This window comes from Tetrao urogallus, assembly GCF_951394365.1.
Source record: "Tetrao urogallus genome assembly, chromosome: 1".
NCBI lineage: Eukaryota > Metazoa > Chordata > Aves > Galliformes > Phasianidae > Tetrao > Tetrao urogallus.
In genome coordinates, this window is record NC_136813.1 from 41,818,607 (window position 1) to 41,833,829 (window position 15,223).

The following is a 15,223-nucleotide window of genomic DNA, read 5'->3' on the forward strand; positions in this document are numbered from 1 at the left end:
TTTCTAACAGTTCTACCAATGGATATACAGAAAGGAAATGGGATGAGCAAATTTCATTTTTTTTCAGTATATTCATTTCATTCTCTTCAGCACATTAAGGTGATTTCAAATAGGCTTATGTCCTCCACTACTGTATGCATTAAACAACAAGAAAATGCCACCCATATGCAACTATTTTGGGGGTGGGGGGTTTATTTAGTTCTCCAAACCTTGTTTGGCTGAGGCTCTGCCTTTGGTTTAATAAGTTGGGTTCCAGGCGGTATCATTCCCTTTGGAGGATCTTTCACTTTTACTTCTAGCCCAGCATCTATAAACAAACAAAGACTAAGTTATAAAAAAATTAAAAATACAGGAAATATCAGTCAAACAGTACCTGCAGAGCATGCAAAAGAACCACTCAGCTGTTTCACAAATGGCACTTGCAGGTACTTAACGATGTGTTATTTTCTCAACATTTACACTGTCACATGAAAATTCACAGACAAAGAACTTTACGTTCTTTTCAGGTATCTGTCACAGATTGTGTCCATAGCGCTATTAGGTAATTTTGTATCCTATTAATGTTTTCAAGGACCAATGAAGACGGAGTTATGTGTTTGAGGCGTGCTAAGTAAAAGCTTCTGGACAGGCAATGCTTATGCATGCTTCAGATGAAACTGTAAAATTTGAGAAGCAGATAGTAGCCTTAGAAACCAAGTTACACAAAAAGAAAAGGCCTACATAAAAGGCCCATATATATACATATAAATAAATCAGCATCTTTAGTTACCAAAACTAACAAAAGCACAAGGTGCCGGAAAATATCTCAAGAGAGTAAAATTCTCAGATTACAAAGAAAAATACATGTAAAGAAACACTTAGATCTTACTAACAGATGGATATAACTTTGAGAAATAATATGTCCTTATTCCAATAAGAGAATAGCTATGATCATTTATTCTTTAGAGAAATGCAGATTTCAACAGCAGGGTTTGAATCAAAACTTGGTTACTTGCTTTTGTTACAAACTTTATATTAAATCTTATGGGCACCAAAACATGTTTTTTTTGGCATTCAAATTGGATACACAATTATTTTTTCTTACAGTTAGGGAAAATTATATACCTATTTCAATGCCATCTATAGTAACGTGAACAGTATAGAGACCAACAGCTCCGGGAGTCCAGTTTGCACAGTATGTACCATCATTATTGACTCTGATCAGCATGTTTTCACTGGGTCTAGGCACAAACAAAACAAATGAAATCATCAAACAATTACTGCCGTCTTAAAAACATCTGTAATACTTAGTTTAGAAACTATGCTTTTTTTTTTTTTCTTTCACATGACCTACCTATTTAATGTAATAACCTAATATTATTTATTTTGAAGCCACAACCCTTAACAGCATTTTTTGTAACAGATGATATAAGACCATATTCAGAGAGTAGATAAAAATACTAGATAAGATTTTAAAAAGTCCTAAATTTATGAAAATATGATACATTCTACACAGTAAAGGCTTGGAAGTCTACATGTAAAGAAAAGAGACAGGCCCTCTTAATTTTAGTCTCTAGTAAAAAGTAATTCTTAAATGCTTACCTCTTTGGTGTTGGTGAAGCAAAGCGCAGTTCTTCGAAAGAATAATTTTCATATGCCTACAAACAAATGAAATTAGATGAATGTGAAATCAACAGTAACCAATTATATTATTATGCTGAATAAAAGAAAGCAGAGTATTTTCTCAGCAAACAAAAAAATCAAACTTTACACTTCCAGAAGCACTGAACAGAGAAGCAGAAATCAACTGCATATCACAGCGAGAGAAACAAACATGTATATAACGTATATACAAATGAAATAATTATATTTACATTTTCGTTAACAAAAATACACATTGCTAACAAAAGCTTTGTTCACAGTTATGTCTTTGAAGCTCTTCTACTCTAAGTTGAATGAAAAGCTTTTAAATTATTTTTAATTTACCTCTAAATTTCTATTAAGTAAGTTTGATCTCATGTTTGTTGTTGAACCCTTACAGTATCTAAGGGATACAGCACCGTAACTATTTAGGACAGTCTAAGTTTGTGCTGTCATAATATCACAGTATTGCTCTCACATGATATACACAAAGAGGGAATATCATATATTTATATAATAATTTATATTTGAAGAGACCTCTGTATGCAAATTGAGTTCACCTCCTGCACAAAACTGAGCAATCCTCACAGTAATTCTAACTTCCGGATTAGTTCAGCTTGATCAAGTGCATAAACAGTTGAGTTTTGAGTACCTCAAGAGGCAGAGATTTTACCACCCCTCCAGGAAGAGTGTTTCAATGTTTGAGAATGTCCAGTGGAGGGCCACAAAGATGGTGAAGGGCCTGGAGCATCTCTCTTACGAAGAAAGGCTGAGTGAACTGGGTCTGTTCAGCCTTGAGAAAAGAAGACTGAGAGGGGACCTGATCCAGGTCTATAAATATCTAAGGTGTGGGGGGCTGAATGGCGAGGCCGGACTCTTTTCAGCGGTGAGTGGAAACAGGACAAGGGGAAACGGCTGGAAACTGCAGCACAGGAAGTTCCGCACAAATGTGCGAAGTAACTTCTTTACTGTGAGGGTGATGGAGCACTGGAACAGGCTGCCCAGGGAGGTGGTGGAGTCTCCTTCTCTGGAGATGTTCAAGACCTGCCTGGATGCCTACCTGTGCGACCTGCTGTAGGGAACCTGCTTTGGCAGGGGGGTTGGACTCGATGATCTCTGGAGGTCCCTTCCAACCCCTACAATTCTGTGATTCTGTGAGAACTCTCACTGTGTATTTTTTTTCTCCTTTCCTAGTATGTAACCAATATTTTCCTTTTTACATACTGTGTTCATTATTCCATATCCTTCTACTACGCAACAGTAAGAAGAGTGACTTTAACTTCTCCAAAATCTCCCATGAGTGTGACAATATGTTGTGAGGGTGGTGAGGCACTCCATGGAACAGGTTACCTAGTGATGTGGTTAATGCCCTGACCCTGGAGACTTTATCAAGGAGAGGCTGAATAAGGCCCTGGGCAGCCTAATCTAGATATGGTGTCCCTGTTCATTGCAGGGGAGTTGGACTAGATGGTCCCCAGATGTCCTTTCCAACTCTAAGGCTTCTATGGTTCTGTATCTATTCTAAGACTAGTAAGCCAGCAGAACACTAATCTAGAAAAAAAAAAAAGCAACAGTTAATTTAATTTCTCCTCTGACTCAGGCTATTTTGTTAATCAGCATAATCACAATCAAAGTACACAACTTTTCTTCTTAAATTTTCATTCAGTTTATTTATGCTTTAGAGTTCAGGCAATTGGCCTCCTCAATGCACTTAGTTTTCTGCTGAACTTAATAAATACAATTACAATAATTTATAACTAGTGCATTTTTAGCCTGCGAACAAATGGAATCATACTTTTTTCAATCCTCTTTGAATACTTTTAACCACTTTGAATACTGGATTTTCTAGCTATCTCTTTAAATTAACAGTAATTTACCTTCATCATTGTAATTGCAATATATCGAGCTTCTTTTACTATCATTGGCTCATATGAAGAATCAAGCTTTGGTGAAGGAAGACCTCCAAAAGTCATATCAGTGCTAGGGGAAGCAGCGGCAGCAGGACTCCCAGGTATCCGTTGTACCTTTTTAACTTGCTCTTGTTGCAAGGATGTTTTTTTCTGAGAAACAGGAATAGCTTTGACTTCTACCTGCAATCAGATATGGAATTTATGAGATGAATTAGAGGAAAAAAAAAGTACCCACACAATTTTACAGATCTGATAAAAGCCCAGTGACAGAGTACTTAAAGCACTCACTACAAATCCTGCTATGTCAAAAAAGTATGCAGCTACACTTTTGCAAAGCCAAGAACAACATCTAAATGGAAAATCTGAGTATGTAAACATACAGGAGAGAAGCACCTAGTATCTGTATAAATAATTGGTAAAGTCTAGTATTACGTATAAGAGTTGCACAGTACTTCCCAAGCAGTAGAGTATATTCTGATATATTAGCTAAGTTTTCCCACAACATAAAATGCTACAAATACCATACTGGCACAGGTTTCAGAGAGAATCATCATGGCCTCCTAGATCTGGATCTGTGAAAGTAAAATTGGATCTTGGCTAGCTCTGCTACTGTTCTATATCAGTGCAGGACATTTAACCGTGCCCTTCAATTCAGATTTTCCCTGACTTTCTTTACCAGAGGTCAGACCACAGACTTCTACTCGTGCAGGTAACAAAGAGTCAGTTGAGTTCAGTTTTCTAGGAAGGAAGAGACTATCTGGAGAGTAAATTTCATGCATTATTCATCCTAGAACTGCAATAAAGTGTGTTTAATTGCTGCAGATTTCTTATGCTATTTATCAAAATTTGACCTAATTTACTGGAAGTTACATCAGTTTATTGAGCACTGAATGAATCCAAAGGAATGGTTAAGATTTCTGTTACTTTATATTACATTTCTGTACAAAAATAGCAATTAAGTAACAAATACAGTAAATATTTTGATGTGTATATTTTCATAAATCATTTTCCTGATTCACAGAAGAATCACTAAAAGCTTTCTACTACCTCTGTCAAGAATTAAGGTTAGTAACTACACATTTAAATTATGTTTGTACTTCTTATTAAGCTGATATTTGTAAGTCAATATTTGCTAATGAGTTTACATTTCACTGAAAAATAACATATCATACACAAAGACTAGATTTGAGAGTTCTTATAAAAGGGACTTTACCTTTCTTAAGGTAATTTACTTCTACAGCTGATAAAATCAAGACTTCAAAAGTACTGTCAGAACGTAGTGGATTTTAAAACATAGTAGTAACCTAATTTCTTGAAATTAGGTGAATAAAATCTTGTGTTCAATTTGTTTTCTTTACATGCTTCATTATCTCAAATATAATTGCCAACTTTTATGCATATCCTATACGTTCTAATCCAAAGACTGATAGAGTTTATTGTATCTGTGGCCATTTTGAAAACTTCTACTAATTCAGTAACAGAAAAAAAAAAACAACAACTGTGATTAACTAAAGAGGATGAAGCAAGAATCTCAGATTTTTTATTATTATTTTCAAAAACTACAGGAACTACGAAATATTTGAGAGAGGGAGGTTCTGTTCTATGTTAATGCGACTATAAAACGGTTCAATGTGCTTATGATTCATTTTTCCATCACATTTATTCATTTTATAATACTCTCTACTGGCTTGTAAATAAAAAGTGGATTTGGGTCACTCTGTACAATACCGGTCTACAACTGGCTATTTCCACTACTATACATTTATAACAGCCAAGATTTGTGTTACATGACATGGCTCTCATGTAATACAGAATTTGGTAATTCTGTGGATTTTAACGTTAAAAAAACGTCTGATTTCACTGAATTTAAGAGTACCAGTTTCTGCTGTGTGTAGGAGTATTTTGTGGAGTATCTCTAACAAATATTAAACAAAGTTATAATGAAGTTTATGAACAACCAAGATTTCAATAATTACCTTCATATTAGGAACATGAACAACGTCCCCATACTGGTCTTTTGTTTGTACTGTAATAACAGTTGGCCAACCACAACGAATATCATCCTTATTCAAAATCAGTGATGTCTTTTGAGGATCGGCATATGAATCTGGCTGAAGCCATCTACAGCAAAGACAAACACATTGAAGTCTCTTGTAGCCTCTCCAAAAATAAATTATTGTTCTGCTAAGTATGACACCCAGCTATGAAATGTATGTATTTTATCCTATGTATGAATAAAAACATTACAAATACCTTTACTTAATATTTGACATAATAATTAAAGCTACACAGCTGTTGGTATACACACAAAGAACACTGGAAATTTTTTAAAAATTTAACACATAAATAGAAAATTTCTAATTTGCTGAAGAAGTCATTACAACTTGGGTTTATTCATTACAGCAGCACAAACTGTTACCTGGCAAGTCGTCCACCACTTGATCCTGGTACACAAGCAATGAAATCCTCCAGAAAAGACTGCTCATTGCTTTGTACTTGCAGTGGAAGACTTCCTTCAAGAGCTTCCAATATTGTTGGTGAGTGAGATAGTGCCAACCCTTTTCCAAGTATTCCAGAATGAGACTTGCACACCTTTTTTTTTTTTTTTTTGCAGGAATTGAGGTGGAGTGAAAGGGTAGAGAGATAAAAAAGTGTCTTTTAGTATCTTACATGTAGAGGCTGTTCCATAACTTAACACTATTGGCACAGACATTTGACGGATTAAAAACCATTTAAGGAGAAGCTAAATGGATAAACTACTTCAATGAAAGTTTTAAAAATAAATAAATAAATGAAGAAGTCAGTTCCTAGCACTGGTTTTACCCACTCAATCTAGATAATACTAATAAATAGTGTCAAAACTATTATCTGCTCAGTCTAGAAAACATTGTCAGTAACTTATGTCAAAAGAGACTAAATTTGCTTGAGCTGAGGAAGAATTTCTGCAAGAAAGATCATGGCAATATGAACTTTCATGCAAAGAGTATCCTTACCAGTTGAGTTATGGCCAGAAGAAGAATGAAGAAAGCTCTTTTGAAAATGTGACAAATTAGAATTTTCCGAAGAAAATAAAAGGCTAGAGATAATAGCTTACAGTAAGACACATCTTAAACACTTTTGGGTTAGATAAAGTAAATGAAATCCCTTCTTTGTGAGAAGGAGAAGAAGGTGAGAAGACACATAAAATACCAGAGCATTGGACAGCAAGTGAAAATGCATAACACTTTACTTGCATGTATACTCCTAGATCACTTTTTGAATTTAAATACTGTGAATCCAAGAACAGATTGCTATAAGAAATATTCCTTTCAAGAACATCCTTCTCAACACTTTCTGTTTGCTATTCTAAGGCCTGCAGTACGGTGTCATTCTGTATCACTAGTATGTTTTTCCAGCAAGTACAGTAAAAGTAAATTTCAGTACAGTTGCCTTGAAAATGATTAGGAGAGAAAGAACATGAAAACTTTTTTACTGTTCATCATCAGCTAGGGTCAAAAATAAGGAGCTACTGATGAGCAGCAACTGCTATCACGACCTCCAAAACACATCATCAATCCAGAATAACTACAGTCATATTATTTGAGACTTCATAAATATTACTGTTCAAGTAACTTTATTTCTGCCATTATAAAGATATGTGAAAAGTTTATTTTGGTAACATTTAAAATTTATTAAACCACAAAACCTAACACACATCTATTTTTGAAATATATAGGTGATCTTATTTCCTATATGATATTTTATGCATTTTATCTAAGCAGATTTACTCTAAGACTTAAAAGGAACAGTATACCTGTAAAGCAGCCTCCTCAAGAATCTCAAGGTCTTCTTCAAATTCATTACCTGCTGTAAAAATACAAATACATATTTTTCATAACAATAATGCAGACATTTATCTACATATTAAATAATCTGAAATTAAATTCTATCTAGTTTATGCTATGAAATTTAAATTTGCAGGAAGATGTGTAATATCGTTTAAACAGCTGCTTAAACATTATTATCTTCTATAAGCTTAGTAAACATGCAATACTGTGTAGTTCAGTGTACAAGCAAATAACCAATATACATTACACATAAAACAATCAAAACTAAAAATTGGTAATCATAATCTCATCTCCAAGACAGTATGTATGGCAAATCTTTGGATGCAACTAGATGCTTCTAGAAAAAGATTTTAGGAGGTCAAGCTGATTGCCAGGAAGAGGTACTCAAAACTATGCACCAGCTGCTCCCCTGTAAGAACTTACCCTAATAAAAGTATTTAAAACCTGATAAACTGCACAATTTGGTAAATTATGAATACACCTAAAGCATTAAAATAAATTATATTCTATCACATGGTATTTCTTTCTCACATATGCCACTCAAAAATCTGATTCCATAGTGACCAGAATTGCCAAACATAGTCTTAACAGAAAAGTCAAACAGGTAAAGTTACCATATTTCTAGTCTTTCTCAAAAACATGTCAGGCAATTCTATTAGTAAGGAAAGAGAAAAGGAATGAATCAAGACCTAAGATATTTTTAAAATTTTAAGAAATGAAGATATATAGAAATTCTGCTCTCACAGATCACATCTAGAGAATTTCAAACAATTAACTAATAATGTTTAATAATTCAATAACAAATTGATCAATTCCCTATTGCTGCTTAGGTTAGATCTCAATCAGGGACCAGATTTCTCTTGGAAAGAGATGAAAATCTTTCAAATTTAAGTCTTGAAGAACTTGCAAGGAAGAAATACTACCTCGTGAACATGGTGATTCAATATTCGGGTATACTCATAATGATGAATTTTTTTAATTATTACAGATTAAAATTTAAACACGTATCTGGCCAACTGTATTCAGAAAATACCCACAACAATAATTAATAAAAAGACAAGATACCTTTTTGTGAAGGACATCCTCCCTCAGTAAAGTCTTTACAAAATAATGCAGTCATGTAAATAATGCTAAAGATGAGAGGGTCTATAAGGATGCCAGTAACACTTTTAACTCTGATTAGAAGTCACTTCAGTCATCTTGTCTATGTTCCTTGATATACCTTTTCTGGACATATTTTTATTTTACTTTGTTTTTATTCCCATGATGCCCTTTGCACCTCTCGTAAATGTATCTTTTGAGAATTTTCAACTATGTGTTTTCTGCTTCTTTTTTAAAATTCTGTCATGATATATGTGAAGGTTCTCAGTCTTTAATTTTGTCAGGCTTTAATAACACTTATTTGGATTCAGAGGCCTAAGTATTATTAGGGAAATGGAGCAGGAATTTACTTCACCTACTTTTGTGCAGTGTAGCATGAGATAACGAGCTAATATGTAGGTATTACCAGACATAACAAACAGAAGAAAAACAGGCACCTCTTCTCAGTGATTAATTTCTTCTTTTTTCAGATACTCATCCTAGGATGACATGAACCATGACAATGTCTACATTATCTCTAAAAAAGTTAGAGCTACCAGCTTAGACTCAGTTGAATTCTAACTGCCAAAGTACAGGCATTTTAATTTGCTTATTCCCTTCTGGAGTGAATCTTTTCCTTCTGTTGATTTCTTCAAACTGTATAAACTCGCACATGAAACAGGTAAAACTGTAGAAATTTTAAAATGGAGAATGAAAATTAAAATAAAAGTTATTTCTTCTTGTATGCACTGCAATGCAGTCTTTTACATGACTACGTAAGTTTTTCTTAAAATCAAACTGCTATGCAAATGAGCAATGGCAGTAATATATAGTATTTTTCAAGACATCACTGACAGCAAAATGTAGAAGATGCATTACCTACAAAAAAGCAGTCTGATATTAAGGCAGTTAAATGTTGCCTTAGAAAACCGCATTTTAACTCTTTTCCTGCAGAATTTATTCTGAGCCACTTCAAACTCTTCCAAGTAAAATTACACAAAACTGAAAATCATCTTTAAAAATCTGCACAGTAATTTCCATCACAAAAGACAAACCACTCCTGTCTGTAACTTATCAGTTCTGTTTATTCGTAGAGTCCAGTGGTCTTGTAGAGAAACTCTACACACTTATTTGTCTTTAGTTTTGCAGTACTGTCAGCCATACTAACAGACTTGACTGAAGTCCTTGAGCTGGTGTTATGTAAGTGCTGAGATATGTCATTTATAGTGTTACATCAATTACTTTAGTAATCAGAAAACCATCCTACATCTTCACCTGTCCTTCCTCTGCTGCAGCACACACACAATTCCCTTCATAAGTTGGCTGAATCTGCAGAACTGACGTGGCTGTATGTTTCATTTCAATTTTGATTTCTATGTTTTCAGGAAGAACACTCTATGCATCATCTACATTCGATGCTTTTAGGCAACCAAAATTAGAAACAAACAAAAACAAAAATTATTATTTTGAAATAAGAATGAAGTATTAAAAAAGCTGGGAAGTGATACTGGAAGCATTTCAAGTTCAGCTTCCTTGTTTTATAGAAGAAGAAAACAGCACAATAAATGGACACTAGGGAAATCAACAAAAGAGATAATGCAGCTGCTTGGAGAAAAACAGAAGAGGGCACTCTTTTTAATAAACTATAGAATTGCCTGTACTTTTGAGAGAGAAATACAGATTTACCAGTGCAGTTGAGGTGCATATCCAAAACAAAGTAAGAAATTTGCACATTCAAATACACAAGCAAAGTATCAGGTTGAAAAAAAAAAAAAAAAAAAAATCAAATTAGGTTTTGTGGTTCTAACTACACAGCGAATAGTATCTTTCTGCTCATTAATAAATATTTTTCTCTGCCAGTCTGCTTAACAAAATCTGAGCTTTTATTTGCACTCCTAAATTAAAATGATCCAAAAGATATCTTATTACAGATTATGAAACTGTTTTTTCTATACATTAATGTTAATTGGGTTAAGTAGTATTATACATAATATGGTTGTATCATTAGAACATTCTAACTCAGTTTCCATATTCATTCATTTTCATAAACTCTTATTTATCCTTGCATTTGGATTATCATAAATTTCTGTTTGCTGCATCTGCCGGAGAAGTATGCAATATTCTTATAACTGCAAAAAATATAGCAGTGTGTAGGTTGCAGTGTCTGCAAATACAATAGCCACTCTTAATTTTAAATAAATAATTTCAAATTTTACAATTTAATGCTGCAGATGTTGCTCTTTCAGAAAGGTGTGAAGTGCAGGGAGAAAAAAATAGTGAAAGGGAAAAACAAATATGATACCTGCACATTTGTGAAGTACCACAAGAGAACTGTAGGACATAGCTCGTACACTCATACACTACACCTGTGAATGGGGTGAGTTGGTTTAGATTTAACCATTCTCTCCATAACAGCTTAAGCAGATAACAACATTTAAAAAAAAAACAAAAAAAAAAACTTGGTTGATTAATTCAGTTTTACAATCAATTGTATATGATCATCCTTAATTAAAAGCAATATGTGGACTTACAGAGAACATTTATTAATAAAACTTGAAACAATGAAGTAAGTTCTTAGAGCCAGACTTACCAATAGGAAGTGCTAGATCTTTCTTCATCAAAGCTGCTGCACATGACCCTCCTAAATTGGCCAATTCTTTTTCCAGCTGAATAATACCCTTAAAATTTAAACAGATTTTTAAACAAAAACAGCATTTCAGAAAATATGACAACAGATGGATTTCCTTGATTCTACTTTAAATCCTAAGAAAAATCATTTCTATGTTCCATTTCTAAATTTCCCTCTGATATTTTTCTTGTCTTACAATTGGGCTGGCATATTTTAGTACAACATGGGACACAGTACCAACATTTTTAGAACCATTTCAGCTAGGTAAGAGCATTGACAATTGCTACTGAACTATTGGTAGCCTGGTAAGAACATGATTAATTGTAATTGTCTGATGGTAAACAGAAAGGGAACTCCCAAATTAAAAAATCTACTGATAAATATTCAGATTACAAAGCAATTCCCCTTCTAAACTGTACACATGTACTCATATTATTCCATACATTATACCAAAAATCCTGCCTTAAAGTTAATACGTTGTAAGATATTATTCTGTTAACGTCTGTGTCTCAAAGCTTGCTGGGGACACAGATGGACTTGTTCAAGTCCAGACAAGTCCCCAGCAAGGATTGTGAAATCCTTTGTCTGAAGGACACAGATGAACAAGTCCAGGCAAGTCCTGGGCAAAGGTTGTGAGATCCTTTGTCTGGGAAACTAATTCCTTCACCTCTCTCAAGTGAGACATTTTTATTGGCGTAGTCGGCAGGATACCCGCTGTGAGAGTGTTGTCCTTCCAGATAATAGTTTGAAACTTTTTTTTCTGTGTGCACCGAGTTGCAAGGAGCGATAGTTTTGAAAATTTAGACGTGAGTTCTTCTCCAGGAAGACCGCTCCATATTCTGAAACTTTACCTTTTATGTGTGTACCTCTCGGGGACGTATTTTGACTATTTGCATTTTGATTAATACGTGTGCCTCCTCGGGAAGACTTCTCTGGTTATTTGGTGACTGAAGTGTGAAACTTGAAGTGATATTTTGTGACTTAAAACATGTGTGCCTCTCCAAGAAGTTTTATTTGAACTACTGAAACCTAGAAAGTGTTGCTTTAGCTTCACATTTTTTGTGCTCCCCCCAAAGAAAGGGAAGAGTGGTTTGAGTTGTGTGCACCTCCTGGAATTGCAAGGAGTGAACTGTAACTTAGGTGTGGTGTTTACAGTTTGTTCTAGTTTCTTGTCTTTGTGTGCTCCCGTCAACAAAAGGGAGGAGTGATTCGAGCATTTGCATTTGTTTAGGTGTGGTGTATCTCACTGGGAGGAGTGGTGAGGAGTAACTGAGCTTTTGAACATGTGTACCTCCTCCTCCCTTAGTATAGATCTTTCATTGTATTAAGAAATGAGTAATAGTATTGCCAGTACGAAAAATGAAGATGTGTTATTTAACCTTTTAGAAAAGCATGGTGCTCGTCCCTCTTCATCAGGGGTGGACTGGGCACGCCAAAATTGGCATAATTTGCAGAGTGTTTCGGAACGCATTAGTGGCTTACAGAATGAGGCTCGTACACGAGCTGGAAAAGGAAAGTCGTTTATTTGTGCCGTACTCGGGGCTGCTTTAAAAGCTGCCGTGGAGTTCCGAAATGAAAAGCATTTGGCAGAACTCCAAACCATAGAAGCACTACTGGAATCGGTTAGAGTTACACAAGAATTGGTAAAAATTCTGCAGAATCATAGTTAATCTCGAGGAACAATTAGAAAGAGAGAAACGTAATTCGGCCTTGTTGCAGATGGCTTTCAAAGAACTGTTAACATGTAAGGATACTAACAATACTGTCACCCATGGTTTGCCTCAAGAAAAAACTTTTCCTCAGGAAGAACTACAAGAAATAAAGGAAAGACTAGACAAATTAGAAATCCCAATAGCCCCATTGCGTCCCTTGATAAAAACAGAATATACCTTCAATAACAGCGAGGATCTAGATCCTCAAATGAATGTTAAAGAAATTCCCTTCTCGGCCATCAAGCTTGCAAAATTGAAAAGGGACTTTAGCCACTCTCCAAAGGAATCAGAAACAGAATATGTATGGAGGGTGAGTCTCACTGGTGGCGACCAGATTCGGTTAACAGAAAAGGAAGCAGAAGGTTATTGGGGACCAGGAGTATTTTTAACTACTGGTAACAATCGTGCTCCCTGGTCATTAACGCAAAGGGCTGCCTATTGGGCAGGTGGTCTCAACCCTTTAGAACGGGGACACCTTCTTGCCATTACTGGAACTACTGACCAATTAGTAGAGAGCGTTCAAAAGGCTGCTTGTCTCCAAATGATGTATGATAGAAAGCTGCAGCCACATTATGAATCGCCCATGATGATGCCCGTTGATCCTGAGAGAATGACCCCTTTTATTAGAGGGCTTCCGGAATCAATGAAACCCTATTTTATGCCTATATAAAATTACAAGCAAGGATACAAGCTATGTCACAGGGAGAAAGAACCCGGGCAGTGTTAGAAGAAACTGTAACCCCCAACCATCTGCAGTCAGGATGCAAAGTATGGACGGGGGGAGGTAGCCCAAGAGTTAATTAACTATGGAAGAAAATATGGGACGGTGATTTCTTTTCCCAGCAAATCCGAGCCAAGAAGTGTAAGGCTTTCTACAGCCAGTCTTGCCCCCAGGCCACCTAGCCCAAAGCTCAGTGGGTCTGGAAGGGCCTCATTGCCAGTAAACACCGGTAGGCAGAATATCTTTCATAAACGTAATGGATTTTGGACACTGGGTTGGAAAAAGGGTATTCCACAAAATTTGATGGATGGATTGACAACAGATAGGTTAGAGAAATTAGTTAACTGGTGGCCAGAACAAAAGCTCCAGAATCTTGAGGAAAGCAAAACCCCAGGTCCTAGGGCCTCTCTCAGGGAACCTGAACGGCTATCCAAGCCATTAGAAAACTGATGTCTCCGTCCCTCCCAAGTGAGCGGAGTGGGGGTGGTGAAGGGTGGATGCATTAGAAAGCTCACAACAAAGGGAAACACTGATCTCCCGGGCCAGCCTGTGTCGATTGGCTCAGCTAACCTGAGGCTGGTTTCCCTAACCTTAATGGGATACCTTAACAAATATCCTTGGAAGGCCAAGGACACCGCGAAAAAGGAATATAAAATTAACACTTGCTGGATTGTTCCCTCATTTTTTAACCATATTAACAAAGATCCCCCCCAAAAAAACAAAGGGCAAGTCGGTGTCTCGTTTTAGTTTTTCAGAATACTCCTATGGACCTTGACTGAACACAGAAAGGACTCTAATGTTTTGTGACAAAAATATTGAAAATTTGATCATGTTCGAATACTGAATATACCTCTTGATTACATTTTGTATTTTGGTTCTGTGTCTGAAGGACACAGATGAACAAGTCCAGACAAGTCCTGGGCAAAGAGAACGAGATGAACTGCAGCTAAATAGCTGTGAAGCAGTCTTTTGTGTGGACCTATCTCAGGATGAAGGCCATCTCAGGGGGTACTCAATGACTCTTGCTCAAGGCCCATCCTTGTCAGGTAGGCAGGAGAACAAGGAGGATGAAAGAGGAACTGAAAACCATAAAGATAGGTTTTCTGACAACAGATTCCTTATGAACAACGGAGGTTTCTGACAACAGATTCCTCACAAAGAACGGAGGTTTTCTGGCAGCAGATTCCTCCTGAAGAAGAAGAGGGATTCCTCACGATTGAGGTGACTCCTGCATACTGTCGAACTCTCCTGTGCCTGCTGCCTGAGCGCTGCTGCTGCTTCAAGGATTGGCTCCTCGACTTCTTCGTCTACCTGCCTGCTGCCCAAGGCCGGCCACGCTGCTTCTCGCCTCCTCCGCTGCTGCGTCTGCCTGGGACCTTCAAACGCCGTGCAACGGGACCGCTGCTGGATCCTGCTGGTGACTATCCCCGCTCTATGCAACTCCTGCTTCTTTTCCATCTTTTCTATCGCCCTCCTTCCCTTCCCCGTCTCCCTGATTAGGTTTGGTAATAAACTGGATGGAACAACATATGAACCGTTGTTTCTTAATCTCACGCCGGGTATACAGATATTAAAAGAACCTCATCTCCCTCCTATAAATTGGAGCGAGACATACATTTTCGTCTTCCCTCTTTCTAGTTGCATTAGAAAAATGTTTTCACATTTTTCCTTACAGATTTACATCTGTAGATAGAGTCCATTACTTTCAAGAAACCTGTGACAAA

At 36.2% G+C, this 15,223-nt stretch overlaps 1 protein-coding gene across 1 annotated transcript in view; it reads right to left on the reverse strand.

Annotated features, from left to right (window-relative positions):
• The window catches only part of MYCBP2 (MYC binding protein 2), a gene marked incomplete at both ends in the record, with an annotated part of 201,920 nt that overhangs the window by 68,387 nt on the left and 118,310 nt on the right, over nucleotides 1-15,223 (reverse strand). Inside the window, 8 exons of the mRNA XM_079534526.1 lie at nucleotides 210-307; nucleotides 1,105-1,220; nucleotides 1,582-1,637; nucleotides 3,498-3,710; nucleotides 5,507-5,651; nucleotides 5,950-6,122; nucleotides 7,324-7,376; nucleotides 11,028-11,115. Of these exons, the coding sequence (XP_079390652.1) occupies nucleotides 210-307; nucleotides 1,105-1,220; nucleotides 1,582-1,637; nucleotides 3,498-3,710; nucleotides 5,507-5,651; nucleotides 5,950-6,122; nucleotides 7,324-7,376; nucleotides 11,028-11,115 (942 nt within the window). The remainder of the gene's footprint in view (nucleotides 1-209; nucleotides 308-1,104; nucleotides 1,221-1,581; nucleotides 1,638-3,497; nucleotides 3,711-5,506; nucleotides 5,652-5,949; nucleotides 6,123-7,323; nucleotides 7,377-11,027; nucleotides 11,116-15,223) is intronic.